This window comes from Nipponia nippon, unplaced genomic scaffold, assembly GCF_047370975.1.
Source record: "Nipponia nippon isolate SJK-2023a ecotype South Korea unplaced genomic scaffold, ASM4737097v1 scaffold_3, whole genome shotgun sequence".
In the NCBI taxonomy this organism is placed as follows: Eukaryota; Metazoa; Chordata; class Aves; order Pelecaniformes; family Threskiornithidae; genus Nipponia; species Nipponia nippon.
Genome location: NW_028262347.1, coordinates 68828993 through 68850716, shown reverse-complemented (window position 1 = coordinate 68850716; position 21724 = coordinate 68828993). Strand labels below are relative to the sequence as shown.

The 21724-nt window shown below is 48.4% G+C and overlaps 1 protein-coding gene across 1 annotated transcript in view; it reads left to right on the top strand.

The window, feature by feature from the left end:
- CACNA2D4 (calcium voltage-gated channel auxiliary subunit alpha2delta 4) overlaps positions 1-21724 on the top strand; it is a 125655-nt gene that overhangs the window by 51075 nt on the left and 52856 nt on the right. Inside the window, exons 20-26 of the mRNA XM_087766083.1 lie at positions 496-563; positions 702-747; positions 2220-2317; positions 4341-4434; positions 5776-5871; positions 7977-8104; positions 11350-11430. Coding sequence (XP_087622209.1) covers positions 496-563; positions 702-747; positions 2220-2317; positions 4341-4434; positions 5776-5871; positions 7977-8104; positions 11350-11430 — 611 coding nt within the window. The remainder of the gene's footprint in view (positions 1-495; positions 564-701; positions 748-2219; positions 2318-4340; positions 4435-5775; positions 5872-7976; positions 8105-11349; positions 11431-21724) is intronic.

Sequence of the window (21724 nt, the reverse complement as noted above, 5' to 3'; positions counted from 1 at the left end):
CCATTAAAATATTTTGGGGGGTCAACTTAAAAGGAATATTATGATTTATCTGAAGTTCAGTGTCCAAAAGCTATACCTTAGGTGAAGCATGTTGTTTCATTTCAGAGAAATGAGACGTCTTCAATTTTCAGTTCTGGTGTATGGCTCTAAAAAAAACATTGTTATAAACTGAAAATTATAAAACATCACATAAGAAATCAAGCAAAAATTCTTTTGCGTTTTTTCCCCGGCTGAAATGGTTTGAAATTGGCACAAATTTGGGAAATGTTATTGTTAGCCAAAAAGATTGTCACCAAAAGTGCCTCATAGCTCTACAGACAGGTTCCTTAGCCTCTTGTGCTGAAATTGGATCCTCTTTTGATGATGTTCTTTTCTTTAATAGCTGTGGAGGGAGTTAATGTCTTTAAGGGTTGTAACTGCAGGGAACGCAGTGCCATGTTTAGGGATTACACCTCTCCTTGCTGACAAGCCCCCTGCTTTCCTCCCTGCCTGCAGCCTGGGTGTGGTGCTGTCCAGGGGACATGGGGAGTACATTCTGCTGGGGAACACTTCAGTGGAAGAAGGTAGGTTAATCCGGAACAGCCACGCCATCCTAAGGGACAAGGTAGCTACTCTGAACCTCACTGCTTCACTTCTCCTTCACAGCCTGTATCTGCCTGTCTGCTACCTAAACAAACACTCTATGTATTATCTGGTTTCAGGTTTGCACGACCTGCTCCAGCCAGACTTGTCTTTAGCAAATGAATGGTAAGTGGAGGAAATCCTCTCAATGATACAGGACTTTGTCATGAGATTTTGACAAACTTCCCAGCAATTTGGCTTGAGCTCACCGCCCTCTGCAGCCTAGAGAAAAAAGCAGTGCTGTTCAGGGGCTGTACTTGCAAAGACCTGGTTGTCTCCAGGCAAGTCAGTTCCACCTCTTCTTTTGGGAGATCCCACCAAGGCCTGGCTCATCCCTCTGCTAGGAGACATCTCCTGAGACTTATCCTCAGTCTTCCGTGCTCAGACTTATTTTGTTCCTCCTCGTGTTGCTCAGAATCGTGCTACAAAACCTACAGTTATGTCAGACCTGTCAGGAAATTTTGTTGCAAGCTTGGTGAGAGATTGAAATGCTTTTTTAAATCCTAGCTTCTTTTTGGTTGGCATTCTTCCGAACTGAGCCTAGACTTAATTTCTAGTGAACATGGATGTGATTTATTACCCCTGTTTCAATAGCAAGCATAATTTATGGTTTTGCTTTGTTTGGATATGAAACAGGGTGAAGCATGGCACTTTCCATTTATTGCTGTGAGGTTTGGGATTGTCAAGAACCCAACATTCAGTTACACCCAGGCACATGAACCCAGCCTGTATCAAAGCCAAAATAACTATATTCAAGAAGTCCTGCAGCCCTTCACACCTCTCATTACACTGTCAAGTTTCACAGGCAGTGCATTTGAGACACAAGCAGTGACTTCTCCTTCTTCTACTCCCTACTTGGGGTGTCAGCTTACCACACTTTACATATTCATTTCTCTTAGACTTTTCTCATAAATAACTCCTTTCAGCCCTTTTATGACTTGTAATTCTCTCTTATAACCCCTTCCTCTCCATTGTCCTGACAATGAAGCCATCAAAATTGGAAGCAGGTTTAGAAGACTGGTTTCTTTTATAATATATTTGTAATATATTCTCCCACTTCTCCCCAAACTGTGTCCTGAGGCTCTGGCAGCTGTGTCCCTTTGGGAGAGGTTTTGTTGCCACCGTATCATACTGCAAGCTCATTACTCATCTCACATTTTGTTTCTCTCTCTCTTGGTTTATCTGCTCCCAATCCAGTATTACTCACATTGCACGTGACCCTCTGCTTTTCAGGTCTCTCCATCACATTGTTATTGTTTATATAGACACAGGTACACATCTTAAACAACATATAATACAGATAACTGCTGGACATATTTGGGACTGCTACGTTGCATTGTGAGCTTATGCTGGAGAATATAACAGCAGCCCTACTAAGCGCAGCAGTCAGATTAATTGGTGTTTGGTTTATTGGTAGGGTTTGACTTACAGCCACATTGTTAGATTTTGAGTGGGCATGGCATGCAGCAGCAGCAAAATCTTTGCAGCCCAAGCTTTCTTGCTGAATTTTCGTTTGCAGTTATTATTTTCCAGGAGCGTTTGATCATTAATTGTGGTTTCTCTTTGCCCTTGCGGGCTTCTTCTCCCCTTCCCACCAGGATTTACTGCATCACCGACATCGATCCAGACCACCGGAAGCTAACCCAGCTGGAGGCTGTGATCCGTTTCCTCACCGGAGAGGAACCTGACCTGGAATGTGAGTCCCGGGCACCAGAAGGGCTCTGCTGGGGTTTTTCTGTACCCATCATGGGGGAGAGAGGACTGTGACAAACTGATTGGTGTCAGACTGAGCTCCTGTGGCACCTGCTCACACAGGCGGGACTGAACTCAAGCCCAGCTTAATTCACATGTGGAAATGAGCTGAGGATCCACTTCCTTGCCTCTGTCAGAGGATTTTTTTTTCCATTTCAAAGCTGTCACATAACTCGACCTTATTGAAGGTCTCAGCATTGGAAATACTGAAAAGAGAAAGGCTTGAATGGAGCTTGGCGGGGGCTGCACACCAGGTTTAAGACAGACTGGCAGGCTGAGCTAGAGCAGGTGATGACAGGAGAAGCCAGGAAAGCTGTTGTGACTACTCTGCTGCCCAGGGCCCCAGCCAGCATCCTCCGAGGGCTGCATGGTGCCATCTAGACAGATGGGTTCTTTCAGAACAAGGATTATTAATTTTGTTTTCCAAACACAACGGGTAAGTGATTTGGGGAAAAAATTGTCACAGAATTATTATCTTTCCTGCTCCCCCTGCTGCTCATCCCTTGCACCAGGTCCCATTCTCCAGGCAACATGTAGCCACACAAGCAGCTGATACAGCACCGCTAGGGAGTGGGATCTTGGGGGGGGTGGGGGGGGGGTGGGGGAAGCAGAGGTGGGCAGCTGTGCATGGGAACCTCCTAAAGCAATTTAGCTTTAGGATGCCCTTCAGCCCACCTCACTCTCCACAGCTTCAGCCCCCTTAGTTGTGCCAAGTACAAGCTTTTGCATGTAATGCTCCACCTGACAGGCACAAACCTTTGGCACGAGGATGGGAATCTCTTAAAACTAAAACCAAATGTAATCCAATAATTGTTCCTCTCTTGCATGGTGTGAGCAGACCCCTGCTGGCCATCCTTGGAGGAGGCTGAAAAGAGGAGATGTGTGAGTTGAAGAGGCTAGGGAAGAGGAGGAGGAAAGTTCAGGAGAGCCCACTATGAGAAACATGCAGACTTGGAAGTGCTGTGGAGGAAAAACAAATATGATTTGGACACATCCTAGACATATGGGGCCTGGGGAGGGAAAGAGCTGCTGGTGAGCTCTAGTTTTGAGGTCTGAATGACAGCAAGGATGGCGAAATGGATTCTGACAAAGAAAGGAGAAAGAAAGTTGGAAGAACTTGGGAGAAAATATTAGGGGAGACCTTGGAGCTCAACCCCGTAAGTGGAGGCAGAAACACTGAAATGGGGGCGGGCAGAGTGGCTCCATCTACAACAGCACTACAACATATCTGCAATATGACAGCCATCACATTCTCACAGCAGGAAACGAATGCAGCCAGGGCAATACAGAAATGAAGAAGGTCAAATAAATGGGATCTTAGAGTATGCCATTTAGCACACGGCACATTCAAACCTTCCTAAACACCTCTCGGTCCCAATCCAGGCTGGACTAGACTGGTAGCCTAGACTGGCTTGAGCATCTCGGGGAAACCAGGACAGGATGGCGTTTTGTGAAATTTACAGGAAGGACAGAAGGGTAACAGAGAAGCCAATGAACACAAGGACAGAGTAGAAGCCATGAAGAAGTCACTAGGGTCTTTGAAGAAGCTTCTTGAGTGGAATGGGGTGTCTGGTGTCCTTCTACAGGGCATCCGTAAGAAAGGTCAAAGCAAGGATTTGAGGCAATGGTTGTGGACAGCCTGTTCGATCAAGGAGAAGGTTGGAGCGAAGGCCTGATGAATAACTTCATCCGAAGGCCTCTCTCTTGCCCACACTTTCAAACCCAAACCCTTCCACTGAGTTTGCAGGAGAACCAGTCTGATGATCTTCGCTGCAACATCTGTTCTTGTGCTCTCCACCATCCAGGGTGGTAGGTCCTGTTCTCAGCCCCGCAAGGGAAGGCTTCTTTTTATGCCATGTTGCTTCACTGCCCTGGGCCAGGCAGATGCTGCATAATAAGGAACTCTCTAAGACATCTAGGGAGGGACATGTCTTTCTCTCCTGATTCTCATTCTCTCTTCTTCTTAGGTGATGAGGAGTTGGTCCAGGAAGTGCTGTTTGATGCAGTGGTCACTGCACCCATGGAGGCCTACTGGACAACACTAGCCCTCAATATGTCCATGTGAGTGTATCAGAAATAAATATGAGCAAAACACCATTGAAGATGCATCTCCAGATGCTATGGGCTTATGCAGTGCCTGAAACGGTCACAGACCCTTGCACAGCATATAAGAAACTTTAGAAATAGCTCAAAAAGCTGATAGAAATAGTTCAATAGCTTTAGAAATAACTCAAGAGTGTCTCTCAGAAGTGGACTCCAGCTGGTTAGGCCTTTCAGGGGAGCCTTTAGTTTGGTGAGTTTATCTGAATATCACTGGAGGACAGTAGTGATCCAGATGTCCAGATGTGTCACTGCAAGAGGTGTTCAGCACCAGTTCTTTGCAGCAGCTAGCTCAGATGTACTGCATTTGTCTCTTTAGTTGATATCTCAGGGCACCTGAGACCATTTCAGTTTAAAGTTGTTACGAGTTATTTCCCCATGCATCAGTTATCCCTTTGAACAGCAGCAGCATGGTTTCACTCAACTTCCTATATGACTGTAGCAGAAGTTCCATCCCAGGTGGCAAGCAATTTGCTCCCTTTCCAGCAGTGAAGAAAAGGGAGTTTGATCTTGTCGCTGTTGGTGATGGCTTCAGACCGAGCCTCAGGAAGGGAGTGGACAGGCTGGCTTCAGTAAACAACCTTCTACTTTATTATTTGCAGTGAGGCACCTGTTGCTTGTAGTATCTAGTATCATGTCACATAGATCTACTTTCAGCAGACAACATGCTACTTACGCAGATGTGTGGCCATGGGACTCCCGTCCCTGTTTCAGTTACCAGTACCCCTACCACTAACAGGGCTTGAGCCAGCGGCAGTCATACTAGGACACCCGATTATCAGCATACCTTTAAATGGCTGTACCAACGCACACTCCTCACTTTAAGGCCACCACGCTGCAGCAGGCTCTCCACCATGTAGCTGTACCATCTGTGCCCTTGATTCCTCCAGCAAGACATCCAAATCAGTCTACTGCTTCAGAGTCAGTCTGCTACCCTGCCCATCCTGTGTGTGCCTGAGACAGCCATTCTCTGCAGTCCCTCTCCCTCACTTCAGCCTCATGCGGGCAGTCTGGAGCAGGGCTAGCAGGGGAGAGGAGACTATGGTCTGCTTAGAAGTGAACCAAATGAGCAAATTGCAAAGGTGTGAATCTAGGCACAGGTCTAAACCTGCCAATTGTTACCCAGTACCAATGGGTTGCAATGAGCAGGGAGGAGCCAGTGTCACTCCTGGTGTAAACGGGTTGTATTGCAAATGAACTTGGGACCGTGGCTTCTAGTTTAGAAGGCCCTCACCCTGGGGCAGGGAGATGGCTGTTCTTCTGAGAACTGTTTGCTTGTGCTTGTGTGTTTCTGTTCCACAGGGAGACTGAGGCAGGTGTTGAGATGGCGTTTCTGGGCACTCGGGCTGGACTCATGAGGAGTGCCCTATACGTGGGCTCTGAGAAAATTTCCAACAGGTAAGTCCCTAAACTGCATGACGAAGTTTCTCTCAATGTCTCTGAAGAAGCAGCACGAAATCACCACCAACCTTGGAAATGTATTTGGGGAGACAGAAAGGAAAGGAGTGACACCTTGAAGGCACTGGTGCTGATTTACAGAGTCCTGGTAGGGGTCCTTTGTCTTCCTCTGGTCCTTTTGAGTTTTTCTTAACATACTGTCCCTAAGTGCATTCCTTTCAATGAAAACCTTCAGTCATTCCCTGACTTCAGTCAGCTAACAGAGAAAATGTCCACAGTTACTATATATCCCCAGGACCATTTTCCAGTGCAGAGGCTCTGCACTCCAGCACCCTGGTGACATTCCAGCTTGGCTAGGTTTGATCTTTCTGTCTCAATTCCTCTTCCAGGTTTGCTCTGTTCTGCCTCGTACATTGCCCACATCGCAGTAGTATCCCAGTGCCTTCCAGTGAGGCATTAAGTGATGTGACTGACATCTGTCATATATGATTCATTCTCTTGTCCTCTCCCTCGAGGCAAAAGTGTGTGTTCAGCAGAGGGTTTTGACATGGAAAGGGTATAGTTTGCATTTTTGTTGTGTTTTGAATACGCAGGCTGGTGCACGCTGCTGTAAGAAAGGACAGGTCACAGAGGCACACCAGCAGATGGAACAGTGTTGGTGGTGGTCCTTAGCTTCTTGGCAGCTGTTTCACTGCTTCTGAGTTCCCCAAATACGACTCGTATGTTCAAGGCAGAGAGCTCTGCTGTGCCTGAAAGGTGACACTCCTCACGTTTTTGAGGCAGTCCGGATAAGTCAGAGTAGTCAGGCTCTGGCAACAAGGGAGAAAACGATGTGTGCTGATGGTTCCCTATCCCCCACTGCTCATCTGGAGTGTTGTTGAGTGTTTTTAAACAGCTGCAGCCACCACACTGCAGTGACAGGCCCCCGTATGCCACACGAGAGGCAATTCTGGAATCCCCTGAAAGGAAGGAACCGTATAAATGAGTAGTTATCATTATGTCAAAATATACAGCAAAACGACAGCCTGCAAACAAAGGGGATTTGTCCGGCAAGACGTAGGGACCTCCAGGGAAGCCAATGACCTGATTTTCACGAGGTCTCTCCTCAGCACCACTGCCTGCCTTGCCATGCCCTCAGGACCCACCCTCTGCCTTCAGGACCAGCCGCTGCCCCAAGTACTTCCGTCCGTGCATCTCTAGGAGTTCAGTATTCAGCCACAGCAGCACGACCTTTGGGTTTTGGTTTTGTGGTGTGTTTTGTTTGCTGTTGTTGTTTTTTGTAGGAGACCGTCTAATTCCCTTTTCTCACCTGCTCCCCATTCTCCTGCAGTAATTAACGACCTCCGACTGGCCACACACCAGCTCGGCTGCCCTCGCCCGCCTGCTCACGGCCGGCCCTGCCCTTTGCTCCTCACGGCGTAACCCGCCAGGCCTCCCGCGGGGCAGGTGGAGAAGGGGGACATCTTCCCTCCCGCCCTCCCCAGCCCCCGGCGGCCGCGGGAAGCCGCCGCAGCCCCCGCCCTGCCGCCGGCGGGACGCTGCCGGCCCGCGGCCTCCCCTCGCCCGCCCTGGGGGCCCGCGGCGGCGGCGGCGCCGAGGGCCTCGGCCGGGGCAACAGCGGCACCTGGCGGGCGGCCGGCAGAGGCGCGGCGGCGGCCCCGGTGCGGCGGGGGGCCGCCGCCGCCGCCGGGCCCCCGGCGCTGACGGAAAGTGGCGGCGGCTGTGGCAAGGGGAGCGGGCGGGGTCTGTCCTGACCCGCCCGGCTGCCGCTGGGAGCGCTGAGCCGCTCCCGGGGCCGGTCGCTGCCCCGCCCCGCCGGGAGGTGCGAGGCGCGGGGCGGCGGGGTAGCCGCCTCCGCCTTTCGGGAGGCGGGGGGGGGGCGCACAGACCGCCCCAGGGTCCCCGGGCGAGGGCTGCCCCCCGAGGAGCCTGGCGCTGGCGTGGCTGGGTCACCCGGGGGTCCCGGGGCTCCCTCCGCCGCAGGGGAAGCCCCAGGTGATGAGATGCGGGTATGTCCCAGCCCCGGGGTCCCACCGCGTCGCCCCGAGGAGGGCTGCCGCTCCTCTGCCGCGGACAACAGGCTGCCCTGGCTTTTCTCCCGGCAGGAAATTCCTGACACGGAAGGACAAGGAGAGTATCTTCACCATGGACCACTTCCCTCTGTGGTACCGCCGGGCGGCCGAGCATCCCCCCGGGAGCTTCATCTACAGCATTGTTTCAGAAGACGATTCAGGTAACCCCAGCCTGAACAGCAGAGCAGAGGAGAGAAGAGAAAGCTTTTCACATCTCGCGTCCCATGCCACGCCAATCTCTTTATTGCTGCCTCTGGCATAGTGGGAAGCGCCGAGACCTGGCCTCTTGGCATTATCTTCGCACCAGCGTAGAGACGGGCGTCATGGCCAAGATAGGGGAACTGAATGCAGTGGAAAGACAAAGCTGCAAGCTGCGGGGAAGGCAGTCAGGGCTGCGTAACGTCGGGTTGCAGAGGCGATGAAGGATGCATGGGAATGCAAGGCTTAGGTAGACCGAAGGATTTAGGGACGCAGGGTGTGGGGGAACACAAGGTACTTGCAGGGCTGGAGGACACGTGAACTGTGGGAAGGGGAAGGTAAAGCTATCTCAGAAGGAGTTCGACACATAGGCGTGGCCGGGCCTGGGAGGGAATATCATCAGGCATACTGGATGACAGGAACAGCTGGGACTGACGAGGGATCAGCAAGCACTCAGTCAGGAAGTGTACGCTTAGAGGGTGTCATTTTTTCCATCGCCACTTTCCATGACAAGAAAGGAGGAGTTTGTTATGGAAGATGGTGGAGGAAAAGGGGGGAAGGCTTTTCCATAGCTTCCTCTTGGTGAGGGTGTCTCATTGGTACCCTGCGTCCTTCCCATCATACTGGTAGACTGTGGCACCTCTTGTCCAGCTAAGGAGCTCAAACATGAGAGGAAAGCAAGGAGTGGCTTTTCAGTTTCTCCTGCTTAGGGTGTTGGTTCCTGTGAGTTTGCAGGGCCAGCCAGGACCTCCTCAAAGGCTGGAAGAGAGCAAAAGAGCCTAGAAAGAAACATTCAAAGCAAAATACTCATGTGAGACTCCTACACAGAAGGCAGAAATCCCCTCTGTGTGCCTCCCTGGCCCCTAGCTCTCCATCTCTGTCGCGGAGCTTAGCGCTTTAGCTGCTACAGCTTTTTGTGGCACAGTGGTGGGAGGCTGGTGGGTGGGAAAGCAAGTAGCAAAGAGCAGAAAACCAGACTGGGAGGCAAAAGATGAACCAGGATGGAAAGAGAAAATACTTGAAACCTTCTGCAAAAGCCTCTCTCTGCCCAGCACCCTTACATCTCACTTAAAAGGCAAGTGTGGAAAGAGGGGGAGGCATGGCAGGAGGGACCTTTTACTCCCCTGCATGCCACAGCATTTGCTCTTTGGAATAGAGCATGTGTTAGAAAACCAGGCAGTGATACCCTGTGAGGCTTCCTAGGGCAGCCAGGACCCTGGCCACCTTAGTCACTGCTGGCTAAACATTGGGGTTGTGGCCTGATGCGGCTTTCTTAGAAGTCACAGGTAGTTTTGCATGGGTAAAGACAGAGGACAAGCAGCTGCCACTGTTTTTTGTATTACATGGCTATTGGTCAGAAGCTTCAATCAAGTCCAGGATCCCATTCACCTGGAAACCCTGCAGGCACATCGTAGGAAGTAGTACCTGACCCTGAAGACCTTATGCTCTAAACTGTAAGGGAGATTATTAGTCTCTTTAGAGATGAGCAGCTGGTCTTAGAGAGACTGTGATCCATGAGATCACACAAGATGCCTGTGAAGAGCCAGGAAATAATACTCAGTACTTCTGAGCCACAGTGCTTCACTGTCAGAGCAGAGTCCGGGGCCTTCCTTGACATCTGATGAAGCAGGCCCCACCTTTTGGCCAGAACAGACCACCCAGTTTCTTATGAAATTCTTGATGATTAGATGCTGAAGTCCCCTTTTCATGCTTTCTACATGACTGAGTACATGCCTGGCCTGTGACAAGGGGTTTTCATGGCAGATGTACTTCTCATCACATAAGAGGGAAGAGCCCAAAGGCCTCCCTGTTGGGGAGAAAACCAGCAAGAATGGCTGCAGGTCATCAGAATAATTTATCCAGGGCTCCTTTTTCCAGTGTCCAAAAGTCCCAGAGAGAAAACAGCAGGGAAAGCTCTCCAAGTCCAGTAGAACTGTTCTTGCAGCCCAGATCTCTCTTGTGTTGGGTGTCTGGGGTTCTTTGGTTTGTCTTTTTCTAGGGTTGCTAAGTGTATTTTCCTTATTTGTCCCATCCTAGGGACAGCAAGAAATTTGGGGTTCACCAAAAAGGCATGATTAGGCTCAAGGCATGTGAGCATAAGTTGGCTGGGTATTTGTTTCACAAGGGCTTTACTATTTCTGACATCCTTGAGCAAGTTAATCTGGCTTCAGTCCAAAAAAAATGAGTGAGAGAAACTCCAGGCTAAATTGTGGTGGTCACAGAATCACGCTCAGGACACACTGGGTACCAACAAGAATGGTGAAGGCAGAAATGGAAAGCAGTAACAAATGCTGGAGCTCTTGGGAAGGAAAGAATCCCTGACCCATCTGTCTGAGCAAGAGATTTCTGTACAGCACACAAGGAGGGAGCCAGTTGCAGGCTACATCGATCATCCTGACCTTCAAACTGTCCCCTGGCAGTTCCAAAAGAGGTGCCCCAGCTGAAGCTAATCTAATCGCTTTAAAAAAATACAGAAATGGAATCTGTCACATGGACAATTGCAGGCTGAAACAACTGCACTAACAAAGAGAGGGGAGGTGGGGTTCAGTTGCCTAACCCTCTCCAGCCATGCTATTTTAAATGCCCTGTGGGAGATGAGAGATCTGCACGGGGCTGGCAGATGTGACACAGGACCTACAGGATGCTTAAAGCAGCAGCTAAAGGATAATTGGGAGACCCTGAGGTATAACAGAGTTTAGGCAGCAAAGTCCCAGAAGACTTTGTTGCTAAAATGGAGTGCACCCTGGAAGTGCTATGTCTGTCTCTCCTGTTTGTAGTGCTGGCCTGGCTTGGGTAACAGAGCTAGGTTATGCCTGGCATTTGCTGTGCAAGAGTCGGTGTCAGAATTACCTGTCCTGCTTCTCCTCTGTCTGCAGAGTTTAGCTGGTGCATGAAGCGGAGCAGCTTTCTGGCCTAAGAGAAGCTCTACATGCCCAAAATTGAAGAGGCCAGTCCTTTACATTTCATGCTGAGGATGCTATTTTCATCATGGGACGTTATCTAGATGGAAAAAAAAATCTACTCGTAGCCCTTTCGGTTGCTTATGTGTCTTGAAAGATGCAGTTCTCTAAACTCTTGGATGTTTCAGGGTTGAGGCATATGTACACACTGGCCTGGATGTGAAAGTGTGTGAGCAAGCTGCTCCTGCTGTGTTTTACTCCTCTCTGGTAGTAAGCTAACCAAGCCTGCTCTATTTGTGTCTTGACAGAGGGAGGTGGCCTACCAAAAGTGGTGACAGTGAGCACGGCTGTGGCTGTGGCTGTGGATGGGAAGATGGGTATTGCTGCAGGTAGGACATTCTGGTTTCTCTTTTTATCTTGAATGAAACGGTTGCATCTTGTATGGAGAGTGGGAGCTGAGAGCTGTTAGCTTGTCATTCAAGGGAAATGACGAGAGCCGCAATAGCTCATGATGTTGAAAACTAGGCAAAACAGAGAATACTAGAACAGGTACTGAATGGCTGATAGGCTTTTGAAAGGGAAACAGACAGTTTGAATGGAAGCTTCCCATCTCCAATGCTGGTGAATTTGTGGATTGAGACTATTTCTCTGGAGCATGAGTAGGTTGATAAGTCCGTGTAGGTTTTGAACTGTTTGCAGGAGACACTTTTGGTTTTGGAAGAACAGCACGTTCATGCATATCCATCGTTATCTCAGCTGAAAAATAACTTTTGCAGGTGGAATGGGCTTGTTGCTATATTTCCAAATCAGCCATAGAGATTACCAAACTTATCTTTGTATCTGAGCTTTGTATCTGCATCTACTTTTGGAAAATTCGTAAAGCACATTATTTCCAACAGAACCCCAAAGCTTTTGAAGCTTTACCGTTTTCTGCAGCAATTGCTTCAGCCTTTACAGAAGTACAATAAACTCAGAAGTGAAACAGCAGCCATTTAATGAAAGAAACTAGCATTAATCAATAATGCTGGCATCATATCCAACTTAAACACTCTGTGTAGGCGTATTGGGGTAAGAGAAGATGTAGCGTGGTGGAATTTTTTTTAGACCTGGAAGCATTGACTAAGGGAAGAAGGGAAGAGGTTGCCGAAACAGGTAATGGAGTAATTATCACCAGAAACATGCCAAGATGCAAAGCTGCTTGTGAAAGAATGGTTAGTGTTAATGGAGTCCTGTATGGTGGAAGGAATGACTGAGTAGCATAGATACCAAATGACGACTTTGTTATAGGAGTATTCAGTAGAGAGAAGGCCATATAGCAGATACCTTCAGATCAAGAGTCAGCCATTGCTTTTGCCTAGGCTGGGTAAGATACAATGAATGGTCATCAATACTACTAGTCAGTAAAACTATGGCAGTTTAACTTCATCTGATGAAGCATTCCTTAATTTCCAGGCTTTCATTAAGTTCCAGTTGAGAGTGGTACTCTTTAAGTATCACTTGGGCATTGAGAAAGTACTTATAAGCTGAAGGAGGGGTGTTATGAAATAGCACTTTTCATTAATACACCACCATTTCAAGCCCAAAGCCAGAAAATTATTATGAAGTCTGTCCAGAGACCCCTGTGAAATAGAGATGGTTTCAGTAAAGTTCATGTTAAGTAGGTGCTTGGGTCATAGAAACTGCTCTCAAAACTGGTACTAGCTGGCACTGTTATAAATATACCCTGCAGAAAATGAAATAGAATTGAAACTATACCAAGGGTCTCTGTGTAGCCCTGGAGCATTTTTCTAAGCATGAATTTGGGAGGAGAAAAAACATTTTTTAAAAAAAAAAGCTTGTTTTTCTTGGTTCTTTTCCTTCCCTTTCCTGACCTGTGAGTTAGAGCAGAGGCACACAAGCAGTTCATCTGGCACTCGGCATAAATACGAGGAAGGAAACTTCTGGGTGGAAGAGCTGGAGCAAGAACAAGTGGCAGGAGGATCTGCCCCTGACGGAGCCATTTCTCTTCTGTCAGCAGTGCTTTTCACAACCCCTGTGGAGCTTTCCACCCCCTCAGTTATGCTGACTGCTGAATCGACTGCCTGTGTGGACATGCTGTGAAGGGGCAGGATCCTCTGCAGAGGGAAGAGGAGGGTGGAGAAAGCAGCAGAGGATAGGGAAGGAAATCATGTTAAAACAGTAACAATAAGGTAAAATTTCTGTCATTTCTGGAAATGATACAGAACAAACCAGTTTCCTCACTGGTAACCGCAGAAGTTGAGAGACAGAAATGAATTCTCAGTTGCTTTCGTTCCTTAAAGGTACCACGGTCCCTGTTACTAGCAGGAACGTTAGGTGACCTGACCACAAGCATCTTCTGCTTACTTCCACACATGGTACATTCAGCTGGGTGTCTTTATTCCCCGTTTCTTATGCGTTGAGGAAAACTACCCATATTTCATCCAAAGTATGGGCTGCAGGGCAACACTGAGGGAAATAATTTCTCCCAAAGGGTCCAAAATCCTTCAGGCCCCCAGCCATAAGCCTCCATTGACTTCAGTGGGAGTGCAGGGGTTTGCTGATGTATGTCCCATCTGCTGTCTTGGACGTAGGTTTACAACACATTTTGGGGGTTTCAGGGAGCAAAAAGGTACTATATTATCATCTGCTTTGTTTCCAGTAGTGACTGGATTCATCATCTGAATCGTTCATAATACCAGTAGTGGGTAAAAAAAGAAAAAAAAAGAAAGAAAAATAAAACAATTGTGGTCACGCTACCTATTGCACTACTGTTTGATCTTGAGGATAGCTTTGAGAGTAAGAATGTAGGTCTATCTTCATCTCCCCTCACACTAATGTAATCATCCTCAGTGTCTGGGACCTGATTCTAGGGGACTTCACCCCACAGCGGAGGCTGCAGTGCAAATGATGCTGGGCAGTGCTGAAATACCATCCTGGGTACAGGAGAGAGGTGGAGGGAGGGGAGTGAATGGAGACAGAGCAAGAGGCAATCGGAGCAGAATGGGATGCAGATTGTTGTTGTTGTTTTTATTCTGATGGCATTGGCCCACAGTGGGCTTGATAGCATGTTCATTTAGAGTTAGGATATCACCAGAAGTCAGTATGGTACCCAGCATTGGTTCCCAGAAAGCCAAATATCTGGGTAGGCTTGTAGTTTGTGGGTAAATGCTGTTACAGTTCTGTAAAAGGGGAACAACAGAGGCTTGTTACGTGCCCCTATAAAAGTGCAAGTGGTATGAACTGGCCTGTCATTCTGCCACTGATTGTTACTGTCACTTGTTTGACTTGACAGTGCTTGGGGGGGATTTGTAAGCGCTCTGAAATGTTTGCTATGCATGCAGTGAAAAATTAAGCTCTAGGATTTACAGCCATGCCTGTGGGGAGGAAGCATCCCCAGTGTCCCCATGGGGAGGACGCCAGTGACAGGGAGCGTTGGGCCCCTTTTCTTCTGGCAGCTGAATGGCAGTCTCCAGCCAAGGCGGAGAAAGGCGAACTGGTAAAATCAAATGTCCAGGAAGATGACACAGGCCTGGATGCTGTCAGGGTGTGAGGGAGCAGTCAGCTGGGATTAGAGAGCAGCCAGGCTGGAGGGCTGAGGGCAAAGATGGAGGGGGAGCATAAGGGCCTTCCTCCTCCTGTTTCAGTCTGGCTTGGCTCAGTAGGGAATCCCAGCATGAGTTTTGGGGGGAGACCGAGGTGCTCCTCTCACCATTACAGGGGCTAGCCCACACAAGGACATATGGGGAGGTGGCCAAATTCAGGAGGAAAAAGCAGTGTCCTCTGCCCTACCCTACCCTCTCCCTTTTTCATCCATCGTTCTCCTTCCCCTGTGGGCCAAGCCCCTGTACCTGGGGCTCAAGGGGGATGCACAAAGGGTTCCGCGTACCCATAGGTCGCTGGGAGGACATGGTGGAGCCAAGGCAGGGTCCGCTTCTGTGAGCTGAGTTGGTGTGGTCTCTTTGGTGGGAAGCCACAAAGGCAAACCTACCCCTGGCTCGGCTATACCTGTTTCTTTGATGTAATAATATCTATCTGCTATATTGTGCTTTGGCACTTCAAAGCACTCTGCAAACATTAAGTAATGCCTGGATGATTAATTATAATTAATTAAAGGCAGCTATTCTCCTGGGATGTCAGTCCAGTACATCTCACGCACACTAACTTTGTTGGAAATGAAAAATAAGGAATTGTGATGGCACTCTCCCCAAGCCAAGTCCTGTCCCAGATAGCACTGTCATCTGCTCCCTCCCATGAGTCAGAAGCCTGGGGCTTTCTGGTCCTCAGGGGGTGTGTGGCAGAAATCACATGTAGCTGCTGACAGAAGCTTTTAGTGATTTAAAGCCCCGGTGAAACTGCTGGAATCTGCGCAGGAGTTTAGCTGTCACTTTGGGCTGTGTATGACGTCTCTTTCATTGCCTGACCTTCTCATTGTTCGATTTACGTGGCTGTCAGCTGGCTGCCAGTCCCAACAGGGGCAGGTAGGGGTTTATTTCCATTAGGTTCCTTGCCACGGTTGTCATGTCTCAGGGATGGGAAACAGCCGATACCAGCAAACCATGGGGCATGCACAGGCTCCATGATGCCCGGTAAAATCCGAACGGGCACTTGGGAGATGCAGGTTTATTTTGTATGATACCTTTCTCCTCTGTTTATATTGAATGTTACTGTTTTAGTTCTCATCTGCAGTGACTGGACCACAGTGAAATCATTATCCCATGACGCCAACGGTATATACAGATGTATTTGGGGAGAGTCCTAGGCAAGCTCAAACAAGGGTGAGAGAAGAGAAATATTGTCTCTATTTTACAGAGAGAGCTGGGACACTGAGTTGTTAAGGCCAGTATTTTCAGAAGAGCTCTGTACTCACAGCAGGACCAGATTTTCAAAAAAGCTTAGATATTTTTTTCAAAAGTATTTGAAATCAATCCATCTGAAAAATAGATAATGGGAAGTCATTTTGCCATTATACTGCTGGTTAAAATCCAACCTCTATCAATCTGACGGAAGCTCTTCATTTGAAAAGTGATTACTGGCCAGCTTGATGTTTCTCCATCCTTTTCCTTGGTCCCCAATTTCAGCTACCTGCTGTCTGTTACTAGCAAGCAGGGAGAGGAGGTGCAGGTGGCTTTTTCAGCAGTTCTGTTGCTGTGGCATCTTTTCAAACTAATCTACACACAATTCTGTATTCCTACAGTTTTGTTGCTTGAGTGGATAAAACATTTCAACCTCCTTTCTAGAAAGTGACAGTTGCACCTGTAGAAGCTGCTAAAATGCATGGGAATAAGCTATAACAGCATAAGCACCTTTTACACGGGAATAACTGCATCCAAGCTGGAGAATTAAAATGATTTTACTAGACTGGCTTGGAAACCAGCATAACATTATCCATACAAAACCTGAGAGCAGCTGATCTCTTGAACGTGTGCCGAGGTATTCAGAATGAATGCTGCCCCTCGTTTAATGCTGAAGGTTGTGCCAACATTGTCCCAGTGCAGGGACTTCTGTGAGCTCCCGAGGTGTCACCTGGGTGCGTTTATGGAAATCACGGTCTTCCTTGCATCCAGTGGTAGCACGCGTAGAAAGAAGGAAGACTCAACTCGTTTTCAGCCCATCACCTGCTACGTTGGGTTTCTGCCTGATGCCATTCCCTCCTCGCAATCCCTGAGGCCCAAGCAGTTTCTCAGGCATCCCTTTGATCTGACAAACTGAGAGACATCTGAAGGGGCTGTGCCTTGGAACTCAGTCATAGAAAGTGTTAGGGACACTCAGTAAGGCAGAAATGCTGATGATTTTAGTACTAACAGCAGCCATGCCTTCTCCACCTCTCAGGACATCTGTCTGGAGGCTGTTATCAGTCAGTACACATTTGGCTGGCCTAAAGGTTGAGCCAATACTCCATGGGCCAGAGTATCAACATTACACGGTGCCAAAGCCAGTGTCTCTTGCATCCTTCATCCATCTGCTTGCCTGCCATCCATTGCATTCTACTTTACATACTGATCCTTGGGAGAGAGACCTGTAAGCATAAAGGCTGCTTTTTGGGGTGTTCCTGGGGCAGACACAAGCTGTTCTATGAGCCAGACAAAAGTGAGGTAGTTGCCGTATTTTGCACTCACTCTGATCTTACAAACTCTGCTTTTTGCCAAGGTTTGGTATCAGTGCTGGGGCCACATGGGTCCCGGTTCAGAGCTATCCTCCAGCCAGGTCAGTGAACAGGCAGAAAGAGCAAGCATCTGCCTGCAAAACTCCGTATAGATGTCTCCATGCATAGACAGCAACTGGTGACAATGGGGTCAAATAACTTTATTTTATTGTCAAAAGAATGCTAAAGATAGGTATGCGAGACATCTTACCATAGCATTCTGCCCACCCTGGCTGGACATCAGCAATTTCCTTTTCTTCCAAGGTGTATCTGCTGTCTGCGTAGGCTGTAAGATCTTCAGCACAGGGATCATGCCTCCTCCCTGTGTGCGTGGACATTGCCTGTTGCCTTGGGGATGAGCCCTTGGCTAGGGGAAAAGCGAAGACAAGAGCCAATTCTGTAGAATAAATATTTCCTTGTAGCCTCAGCTGAGTGCTGGAGTTTGCATGCTGCACCACTTACCAGGGAAAAAAACACTAAGTGAATCAACTCGCCTTTCCGCAGCCCATGCAGGCAGCGCGTCGCCCCGCACAGAGGGAATGCCTCCACTGTGGGTGCGTGCCTGTGCCCAGACCCTGCCCTTACCAGCTGTTTCAGGGTGTTTTCACAATGGGACACCATAACAACTTGTGAGCAATGGGATTTCTCTTGTGGGGTCTGATGAGACATTTCTCCAGGACATCCCCAGTCCTGGAGCCTGTTCCAGGCTGGAGCTCCAGCCCAGGAGCCCATTCTTGCCTGTGCATAGCAGAAATCTTCTAGCCTAAGGTTATCCATCACTGCCGCTTCTGTAGCTCCTCTGATTGCCATGGCTGTCACGCTTGAAGGGAAAAGAGCCCTTGACACTGGCTCAGGAGAGGCTTGCATATAGCTGGATTTTTTAGATTGGCACCCGGTGCCTTTGCCGTGTTCCCTTTGCTTGCAAATTATTTGAAATCATTTTAATTCTGAGCCGAATTAGAGCAGTGCGCGAGTAGTCATGGCAACCATTTCCTTGTGCCTTTTGGTCTGACTCATTGCAGACAATTACTCTCGCGCTCCAGGATTCACAGATGTGATAGGAGAAGAATCATGTGCTGGGCTTTCAACTTTTTTTTGCTTTTAATTTCCTTCCCGGCCTCTCTTGCATTAACTCCTACCTAGCCAGCATCAGCAGGGACCTGTATCTCTGCCCGGGGCCACATGGGCCCATGGGAGCGCATTGCATGTAGAGTATGTGTAGACGCACAATGTGTGAGGGGATTTGTGCATAGGTGTGTGTATTTGCGTACACAGTTTCTCTGCAGTGCTTTGTGTGGCTGTGACACCTGTCTGTGTGTCTAACTTGGGGTGTGCACAGGTGCATATACTCGCAGAGCGATTTGCACTTATTTCTGTCTGTGCTGGGGCTACATACACACACATGTTTTCTGTGTATGCACATGAGTAACCTGTGTGGATGTGGAATTGTACCCACTGTGTAGAGCCTGTCAATATGCACTGAGTATTCAGGGGGACTAACAAACTGCGAGGGTTGTGAATGGGCCAGGACCTTCCATTCGGAGCTGTGTGAAGATCTACAGACTGTCAAGCAAGTGACATTAACACCTCTGACCAATTAGGGTGCAAACCTAAATCTTGTGTGATTGCAAGGCCAGTGCATTGCCTCACTCAAGTGTGTCCCCCCACAACAGCCCACAACCATTTAACGGTTGGACTTGATGATCTTAAAGGTCTTTTCCAACCTAAATGATTCTATGATTCTATGCATCTAAAGTACATGGAGGAAAGCAGTGTTGTCCGTGCAAGGACTGTAGCCTTAGCATAGGTATAATTGATGTCATGACCTGTGTTAGGACCTATAGTTCAGCAGAGGAAAAAAGTCATGTGAGAAGATGCTGAAAGGGATCACAGAACCAGTCTGTAGATGTAGGGATGAAGGGGGTAAATACTACAGCAGAGGAGGTTGTAAGAAATGTCTTGTGAGATGATTTGGCTTAAATTCAGCCAGAGCACAAGCAGACAAGTTTAGCAGGGTGAGAACCAGAGAAACTTAGGAGATCTGGGGACAGCTTCAGTCGACTCCTAAGATACATTCCTTTTACCACCAAACTCAGCCTGTTTCCTTCCTGAGTTCCTCTCCTCCTGCCCCACCTATCCACTTAGGGCACAAATCTCCTCATCATATGGCTATGTAATGGGACTTCTACTACCAGCTCTTTCCCCTCATAAGACCTTTTTCTTCTCCTCCTTTTCCTCACTGGGATACAGAAGTCCATTCATAGGACCCTAGGATAATTCTGGTTGGAAGGCACCTCAGGAGGTCTCTAGGCAGCCTCCTGCTCAAAGCAGGGTCAACTATGAGGTCAGACCAGTTTGCTTAAAGCTTTATTGCAATAAGATTCCCAGAAATATTCCTTGTTCCTCCCTGATGCTCATACACTGTGCTCCCACCATCTGTGCTGTGCAGAGGCTGTACTGATAGCCATTCTCTTTTTCTCTCCCTATCCTTGCTCTGTAGAAGGACTATCAGCAAATCTTCATGCAGAGGTGCTGGATGCAGGGTAGTTTGCAGTGGGTATGGGCCCGCTGTTGGGTGGTGAGGCACGGAGGGTGCAAGAGGAAAGGAGAGTTGGAAGGTGGGCGACCTGCTCCTGCCTGCGGGAGAGCTTGGCTGGGAGCCCTTGCCTGGAAGTCCTAGGAAGCGCCAGGCTTTCCCAAGGCAGTGGGAAGGCAGGGGAGAGATGTTTTGTGTGCAGGAGATAGGCAAGATGTGGACAGCACTGCTTGCCCAGGGTATCTGGAGGGGGTGGTCTGCTGCTGGCTCTTGGCACTGCTTTCACAGGCAGTGCAAAGTCTGGAGCATGGGGAAGCAGCAGTTCAGCTTTCGGGGACACTGTGGAGCCGACATTTCTGGGAGGAGTCAGTAAATGGCGATGCCTGATTCTGTTGCCCTCCATCTGTCTGCCACCGCAGGCAACTGCTTAGGCTCCTTAAGCTGGCTCTGCAGAGAGCCTATGTGGAATGGAAAAAGAACAGACAGCAAAGAAAGCTGTGTCTCAGAGGTCAGGAAATGTAGGGATAAAGCGAGGATTGCTTACAAATCAAGCTGAGTTAGACCTTGCAAAGGAGATTAAAACAAACAGCAAAAGGTTCTTCAGCTATTTGGAAAAAACAGAGAATAAGAAGTGAGACCACTTCTGTGCAGTAAGAGTGAAGTCAAGATCAAGGAGACTACAGTCTGAGCCAAAACCAAAGAGGACTCTGTGCCCAAGTTATTGGTAAGGACAGCAATATCGTCCTTGGGGAAAGAAACAAGCTGACTACTGGGAATAAGCAGCTCAAGGTGCTTAGTGCACTCACAGTGCCAGGCCTGGGTGCTCTCCAGCCCCGGGAGAGCTGGTATGTGGAAACAGGCTTATAGCAAGGATTTTTTTTTTTCAACTCTACCCGCAGCGGTGACTCCATGCAGGCTGGAAAAGTGAAAATTCAGCAGTTAGGATTAAGGAAGGAAGAGAAATAAGTTTGTGTGTCTCAGACCTGTGTGACCTTTGTAATGTTTGTAGCACTTTAGAGGAGATCTTGAAGGAAAGTATAATTATTACCAAGCAGTTAGGGGTAAAGGGAGTCAGGCAATATGAGTTTATCAATGCTAGATCATACCAGACTAACCCAATAGCTTTCTTTCAGATGATTGTTTTCCTGGAGGCAAAAGAAATGTCAAAGTTCTCAGCTCTGTATTTCAGTAAAGCACTTGATACAGTGCCACATAAGAAACAATTAGATAAACTGGAGGAGATCAGGAAAGGCAGAGGAGTTGTAAGGGGGAGGGACGTAGAAGTCAATCTGGGAAGATGGCAGCAGCAAGATCACCTATAAGCAAAAGGTCACTTGTAGCACTCCCCCATGGTCAGCGAAGGGATTAGTCTTTGCTAACATTAACCTGAGACCCTGACTGAGGTAGCAATAGGTAGTGAGGAGGTGTCCTGATGATTCAACACTAGAAGGCATTGCTAGTACAGGGAAGGACCAGGATATCGTAGAGAAAGCCTTATTTGACCTTGGCAGGAGTACCAGAAACAGAATGAATTTCAGTAGTACGACAGACAAGGTCATATGCTTGAGAACTAATATTAGAAACCTTCTGTAAGCTGGGAAGTCTGAGAGATCTGGCAGAGAGCACAGCAAGCAGGACTAGAGGCAGCCCTTGTCTTCTGGGAACTGTTGGGCCCATTTTGCCAAGTCTCAGTGAGGCTCCTCAGTGTAGGCTGCATTGCCCCCTGATGCCCACATAAAATTCAGGGAACCTTTGTCCTCTGCCAAGTTCCATCCTGAGATCCTTGCCGAAAGGCAGGCGGGTAGACTCAGTAGTAAACATATCCTGAGAAAGCTCAGGAGAAAAATGCTGAGAACTTCTGTATTAGGTGATGGTAGGATGATGGTGACTGATAGTGGGATGCAGTTGTGGACAAAGCAAACATTGTCCTACAACATACCTGGAGATGTGTTCTCAGTGGGGATGGGGATGCATTGGTGCTCCTACCCAAAGCCCTGCGAGACCT